The 7,252-nt window shown below is 36.9% G+C and overlaps 3 protein-coding genes across 3 annotated transcripts in view; 2 read left to right on the forward strand and 1 right to left on the reverse strand.

Moving 5' to 3' along the window:
- Nucleotides 1–7,252, forward strand: part of LOC118749555 (prolyl endopeptidase-like) — a 123,879-nt gene that overhangs the window by 27,169 nt on the left and 89,458 nt on the right. The window lies entirely within an intron of this gene.
- The window catches only part of LOC118749556 (putative nuclease HARBI1), a 12,463-nt gene that overhangs the window by 972 nt on the left and 4,239 nt on the right, over nt 1–7,252 (forward strand). The gene's annotated exons all lie outside the window — the stretch shown is intronic.
- On the reverse strand, nt 5,440–7,246 carry LOC118749557 (prolyl endopeptidase-like). The gene is made up of 3 exons (XM_036484361.1): nt 7,098–7,246; nt 6,923–7,042; nt 5,440–5,529 (listed from the first exon to the last, which is right to left on the reverse strand). The coding sequence occupies exons 1-3, from the start codon at nt 7,218–7,220 to the stop codon at nt 5,509–5,511; spliced, it is 264 nt and encodes an 87-aa protein (XP_036340254.1). The 5' UTR covers nt 7,221–7,246; the 3' UTR covers nt 5,440–5,508.

A 7,252-nucleotide genomic window follows, 5' to 3' on the forward strand; every position in this document is an offset into this window, starting at 1 on the left:
CCCACAGATAACTGGGACCCAATTCTGGTAAATGTATGTTCCGCAACATTGCCAGAAAAATCGTTACTACTATGGGAGCAATCGCTTCCATCCCAAAAAAAAAATTCCGACATGGCAACAAATAAAACATTTTCTCACTACCCAGTACGAAATAGCAGAGAGGGTAGATACAAAATTATCAAAACCTAAAAACACACAAAATGATCTACATAGAACCTTCAATATACCCCAAGCCAGAAATTCCAAATCACACAATAGAAGCTTCAATAGATCGCAATCATACATAACAGAAAATAAATATGCGTCATGCGAATTGTGCAAAGAAGTCATAAATTAAACTCTTGCGAGAGATTAAAAAAACTACCAATTATCGAAAGAAATAAGTTTGCTAGAAGCTCTAGCTTTGTACTAATTGCTTATCACAATCTCATAGGTTTAAAGACTGTGGGAGCAAACTTAACTGCGTATATAGCCAAAGGAGACATCATTCGATGCTCCACATAACAAATTTTACAAGCACACCCCAAAAAAGCTTGAACTCTTGCCCGAAGACCCCAAAACGCAGGACCCCGAAACTCTAACAAAATCTTCAAATTCATCCTGATTTCCCCCAACGTGGATGAAAGAACAGAAGCACACGCTATAGTTCTACCGCAACTTATAAATATGCTACCTAGCCATGCAATAAACCCGAAAAATCTACAAAAAATCGCTCATCTCAATTTAGCGGATCCCAACTGCCACACCCCGCGCAAGTTGATATCCTATTAGGCACTGACCTAATACCCCAAATCATGCTTGAAGGCATCGACAAAATTTCAAACACTTTATTACCCCAAAATACCATCTACGATTTTAAGCGGCGAAGTAACAGAAAAGATAGCAGTATTTACAACGCGAGTGCAAGGTATTCCCAGCCTCAGTTCACACGTAAGAATTCGAAAGTTAGAAGACCTTCCCCCATACGAATCGCCACCCCAGGTGACCCAAACCCTAACCACAACAGGGTCCCCAAAAAAGAATATAATAAAAGCAAACTAATCAATCGCAAATCTTGTCAGCCTAGAATTTAAACTTCCTCAAAAAACCGTTAAGTCGATAGAACACCAATCAATTCCCAATAAAAGAAAGGTAAATCCTACCATCTTTGGCAAACCTTGTGGGCCCCGCAGGATTGCTTTCGTCAATTATGACACAAGCATGTTTAAAGTAAAAATCACGCATCTGCTAATACAATGACTCACAATAACCCCCATAAAGCAGTCGTGCATTGATAAGCAATAAGTCGCTGGCACACACGAATTTGACTTTGAAGAATTCACAACATTATTAACCCGAATGGAAGCCGTTCGTTATTCACGGCCCCTCTTTGCGCTCTCGCAAGATCCCTCCGATTTCACAGCCCTCACCCTTGGGCATTTTCTTAGAGGAGCTCCACTTCTGGCAATACCCGAACGAGACGAGCAATCGTTATTTCTAATGAATCGATGGGAAGGATTAAAAATTCTCCATCATGAATTCAGTCGCCAACGGAACGAGGATTATCTATCTTCTCAAAAGATAAAACTAAAATAATATTCAAGAATAGCGCCTCAGTAAAATAAAAGGCTACATCGCACAGTGTTTCGACTATATCGAGGAAGGTAGAAAAAAGTCATGGTGACAGTTGATAAAAAAGAACCAGTTGGACTTAAAAAGAGAAAAGTAAAAGTCATAAATACCAAATTTTACATTATTTACTCACCCCCCTTCTTCAAGAATGATAACGGTAATCGGCGCGATACCGACTAATCAGTTAGGTGCCTTTGGCGATTAACCCATTAAAAAAAGTGTTTCTTTTTCAACTGAAATCAATTATTTAAATGTCGTGGAATATTCAGGTGAAGGTGTTTATCATTTATTTGGTACTTTCCTATTTTCTTACCAAAAAATTTACTTTGAAATGTAGGTGCTAAATGTTATTAGTAAAAAAAGTGTGAGTACCGGTCCGTCAGGTCTTGAAATTAGACGAATGTTTTGGAGAATTTTATGTAGTTTTCGAATATATAATTTGATCTTTGCGCGCGACTTCGCAAATATATATAATTTTTGATTTTCTAAATTTTTGATTTTCAGCTTCTTTTTGCATAATTTCGCGAAAAGAATTTTTCGAACAATGAAAAAATTTCACCAAATATTGGGAAAAAGCGAGTATTTATACCAAAATCATTTTATAGTATAACCTTTGTTTTCTGAGAGTGGAAAGCAGGAAACAAAATTAACCAAAATTCCATCACATTTAATGACTGGGCCCACATTTTTTGTGAGTTTTGGACGTTATAATGATCTAATCTTCCCAATATTTTATATCTAGGTTTTTATAATAAAATAAAGACCACAAACTAAATTTCATCGAAATCGGATGAGATTTATTGTTTCCGCCCACAAGAGTAAAGGGCGTGGCAATTATTCCATCTTTGCAAAATTTCATAATTCTGTATTTCTAAGTAAAACTAGAGCACATGTCAAGTTTCAGTGAAATCGGTGCAGGTGTGCTATTATTTCCACCTACCTCCATATAGTCGAAACATTGTGCATCGTGGCCTCGATGATCACGTAAGAATGTTAAACGTGCGCACGCAAAACGTTATCTTAATCAGAGCGCTCGTCAAACTTTGTTTTCAGTCAAAAGCAATAACCGAAACCGCAAATGAAAGAAAACCACCTCACATTCAAAAAGAAAAGAACGTTTATCAATGTACCCGATTAACCCACTAATCGTCGGCTAACCCCATGCAGTAATTTGCACCCAACATTAAAGTCGTTTCTCTCTACATCGCAGCCCACACGGCGATTGTTGCGGTTTATTCCGCCGCCCACATCCTTTGCGCATTTGCCAAATTTTCCGGAGTATGCCTCCACAGCAATGAAAACAGGTGGAACGAGCACATGGACATTGCCTAGAATGCCTTTCGCCCTCACACTCAACGAGGGACTGTACCTCAGGTGGATTCTAAATTTGCCCCCGTCAGCCCCACACGCTTCTATATAGCTTCGTCTGGCGCGACAATGGATCTCCGGCAAAGGCTCGTCGATATCAACTGATGTGCTTGAACTGATATAAAATTATATTTGAGTATGCAGTCTGGTTGGAGTGATAACAATCATGATCCTTTTAAAATCACCTGAATGATTTCTTTTCCACATACTGCTGTCGTACGAGATGAAACTGACGTGGCATAAATCGATTGATTTTTATGTTGTAGTGATATCCATGCAACATCGTTTGGTGGTTTTCGCAGTTGACTACTTGACTAGGTGTTGTTGTTGAAGAGATTTACTTCACATGCGTATATAGACGATGACTATAACGAATTTGTATTCTAGAACAGATGGTATTTCCATTTTTAATATCCACACATGATTGAAATTTGGAGATGCTCAGAGGGAAATATTGGCCGAGAGCTGTGTTTATTGCCAAAACTGCAGCACACGGACTTATTTCAATCATAGTCCCATTATTTAAGTAGGAATTGGTAGCAGATTGAATAAGTCGTATCGATCATGCTCTACCAGAGGCAATGTGATGCTAAATACAACATGCTTTTCTGTAAGTCCTCCCTTAACCTTCATGAGTTGGTATAGCTGCAGTAAATCTTCTTGGTTTACAGGCAGTTCCAATGGTGCTGATAAGTGAAGTTTGATTTTGTTTACTTCGACTTGCAATTGGCTGGGCGTCAGCAAAAGAGGACTTATTCTTCCGTGATTTGTATCTATTAGAACGGCTAATGTTACAGATTGTATTCTTTACAAATTGGCTGCCATAAGTGTGAGTTGGATGGATAATGAGGAAAAGATTCGAAATAATTTTTCTTGGTATGTCTCATGCCTGGCGTTGTTGATACTCTAGAATATTTGACTGACTTGTTGATCAATGAGGTCGAACTTCCTCTTGACCGCCTTTTGATCCTGCTTCAGAATGTTGATGGTTGAGTCCACAATGGATGTTTGATTTCTGATCAGGTGCAGCAGATGTAGTTCATTTTCCTTAAGGTCTGTGATTGCTTTGGACATTTGTTCTACATATTCTGTGTCCAGTACTCCAAACAAACTGCATCAATGGCACCTCGCCTACGCAGATTACATTTTACTATTGCGTTTCTAGCTGCGACGCTTTTTCAGTCTGTTCAAGATGTGCTACCAAAGAAAGACATGAGCTTTTTTGTGCGATTTCTTAACATAAATGGCGCAGGGCCCTTGGTCCATTAGGCAGCGCTGCTATTTCTTGTTATTTATAATTAAGATTTTTAAATTGGTTCGCAAGATATACGTGATTAAAAGGAACCAATTTTTGCCTTAAGCTGAATAACGGTAAATTGCAAATATTTCGAAACCGTATCTAGAGAAAAAAAAAAATTACCCGAATTTCGGAATCACCGAGCGATTCTACATAGAAATTGGATAGTGGCGTCCGGAGAACAAAATAGTATAAAGGAAAGTCGAGATTCTTTGTACGCGGTAATCTCGAAAACTACTGAACGGATTTTGACGAGATTTTCTCTAATATATTCTGTATCGATAAGAGAGTGACCTTTTTAATTTGGAATTGTAATAGGGTTGCCAACTGTTAAGAAAATTGCTATATTCAATTCTAATAAGCGTAGTAGTCAGTTCTGCACCGTCACTGTCAAATGAAAAGACTTAGCCTCTGGATGTGTAATAATGTATTATTTTTCTAAGTAGGGTTGCCACCTGTTTAAAAACTATAAGATCTTCACCGTTCGTTGGATAAAAAATGAGATACCAAAAGAAAGTGCATGGCCTTCGCATGTATACATAGTATAAAGGAAGACGAGATATTTTAACCACGCTACTGAACGGATTTAGACAAGATTTTTTATGTATATAATAAACGAAGTACATGATGACATATGATTTCTTTCTCCAAATACGTAAATGTACATTCATATGCATACATTCAGCGCGTGGCGAAGCCTCGCGCATCCGTGGTCGGCTAGTATTAAATATAAATAAGAGCATAAGATACGAATTTTTTGTTTTGAATAAAGACTCTCTGCTGAAGACGCGAGAGCGTTGAAACGCGTAGGAGGGTAAAAGGAAAATTTAATTTTTCGCTTTTAACTCTATTGGCCGAAGCACCTCCAACCCAGCAAACATAATAAGTAAGAATTTGGCCCAAATAATTATGACTATTTTCAGATTTCTCTTTTTTTACTTTATTTGGTGCTAGTTATACAAATACGTCAAAATATTTTAAATTAAATGTACGTATGAATTGATCTCCAGTTTCAGGGTCGATTACCAAACTGCGCTTCGATCGACTTTTGGTCACGGAAGTAAAGTCTGATTTTACTTCCACAGATTCATGGATTCATGGAAGTTATGTCCATGATAGTTGTATATTAAATGAGCCGCTCACTGCACAAATTGTTGACCTCCATTTTTTTTTTTATCTTAAATTTTAGAGTCAAAGCTGGAAGTCCGGTGCAAAATTAGTCAAATAAATGGTCAATATTCCGAAATCCCAGACTATTTATATATAGATAAAATAATAAGATATAAGATTTTGGTAGCACAAGCGATGAATTGAAATTTGTTTACATTAAGGTAGCCAATTTTCGAATATTTTCGAAGCTGTTGTTTAAACCCGATCAAAGGAACTCTTATGACTTATCAGGTTATTTTTTACCTTTGTGCTTTATTTTTAAAAAATGTTGAATGAACTGTCGGTTATTCGGTCGGTCGGTGAGAGTTAAAAATGATGGCTATCAGCCACCGGTTAAGAAACAAACCAAACTCTTCGGCGGGATTCTGAAATCGATAAGGCATCCAAGTTATCGTTAGAGTCCCAAGTAAATATCGAACAATTTTTATCGAAGGTGGCTTTAGAAAAGGTAATCGAGAAAACTTCATTTGAAATCGATGAAGAAGACGAATTGGACATTGAAATTGAGGAAGAATGGGATAAGGACTTGCTCGAGTTTTTTAAGGAAAATTCGAACACAAACACTTCTTCAAAGAGTTCTGAATTCTGAAAGTCTCAAAATCTGCATAAACTGTAAAATAAATCCATGTGAAATTGTATTTATTCCCCGTGGTCATGTAACATTATGCGAATCCTCATCAACTTTTCAACTTTTGATCAACTTTTGAAGCGCGATTAGATTTGTTTAAAGGCGTTCGTAATATGTCAAAATGTAAGGGTCAAATCGAAAAATTGTCTCGCCGAACATGTTCGGCGTCCTTGAAAACATATTGTAAGACCTTAGAAAAATTCAATTTTGTGAGGGATTTCGTGTGCGCACGGATTAAAGGATGAGTAATTTTAAGCACTTGAGTCGGAGGCACAAAACGTACACGCGAGACCTCTTAATGTTAATTTTTTACCCCCAAATTTGCAGGGGATAGTTTTTAGCGATTAAGGAAGCTGAAAAGTCAAGAGCGTCAAAAAAGAAGCCATTTAATTTTTTTCTGGTCAGTGTAATGTACATATATAGTGCAAATGAAAACAAATCTAGTTAGCTATTTTAGCAAGGCGAATTCATGTAAGGTACTAAAGCCGCTGAGCTTTTCGCCTCGGTGATTATTTATGTCAAAATTATGTTTTGTTGTAAGAATGAAAATGAATAAATGACATATAAATCAGCAAAATGAATAAAATGAAATGAAGTTAATGTTAGTTCAGGACTTTTTCGGGGCTAGTTCCGGAATAACACGGGATCATTTCTTGACTTGTTCAAGACTTTTTCTGATTTAGTTCGGTAATAGTTCAGGACACAGATGTTTACACATAAAATTTTACCACGTGATCGGTTTCCGATAATTCGTTTTTTATAATAATTTGGCTAATTCCCATTCATTGGACCCTGAAGCCGGTCGTATTTTTCTGCTTAAAAATTACTTGTTTTGTTTAAAGACTTACTGGAATTATTGCTTGCCAATATTCTTCAAGGGGATTTTCCAAATCTATAACAATAATTCTGTAGTTGGGGGCGCTTTTATTCGTCCTAAGATACATTTTTGATCCCACGTTGGTTATGTACTGAAAATATTTTAGGAAATGTTTCGCTTTAATTTATTTTTTTAAATTTACTTACCTCGTAGTCATTTTCAAACACGTCTATCACCTTGATAACCTTCAGGGATGATATTACATTTTTTGTCTCGCTTAGATCAATATAATAAAGGAGATTGTCACGACAACCTTTAACTATAGGCATTATCAAATACCTGCCGCAATCGGACACAAGTG

This window comes from Rhagoletis pomonella, unplaced genomic scaffold, assembly GCF_013731165.1.
Source record: "Rhagoletis pomonella isolate Grant_MI unplaced genomic scaffold, Rhpom_1.0 Rhpom_scaffold_00019, whole genome shotgun sequence".
Classification (NCBI taxonomy): domain Eukaryota; kingdom Metazoa; phylum Arthropoda; class Insecta; order Diptera; family Tephritidae; genus Rhagoletis; species Rhagoletis pomonella.

Coding starts and splice junctions, on each gene's coding strand:
- LOC118749557 (XM_036484361.1), bottom strand. CDS start 7,220: ATGCCTATAGTTAAAGGTTGTCGTGACAATCTCCTTTATTATATTGAT. Junction 7,043..7,097: donor TGTTTGAAAATGACTACGAG/GTAAGTAAATTT, acceptor AAATATTTTCAG/TACATAACCAACGTGGGATC. Junction 5,530..6,922: donor ATTGGCAAGCAATAATTCCA/GTAAGTCTTTAA, acceptor ATATATAAATAG/TCTGGGATTTCGGAATATTG.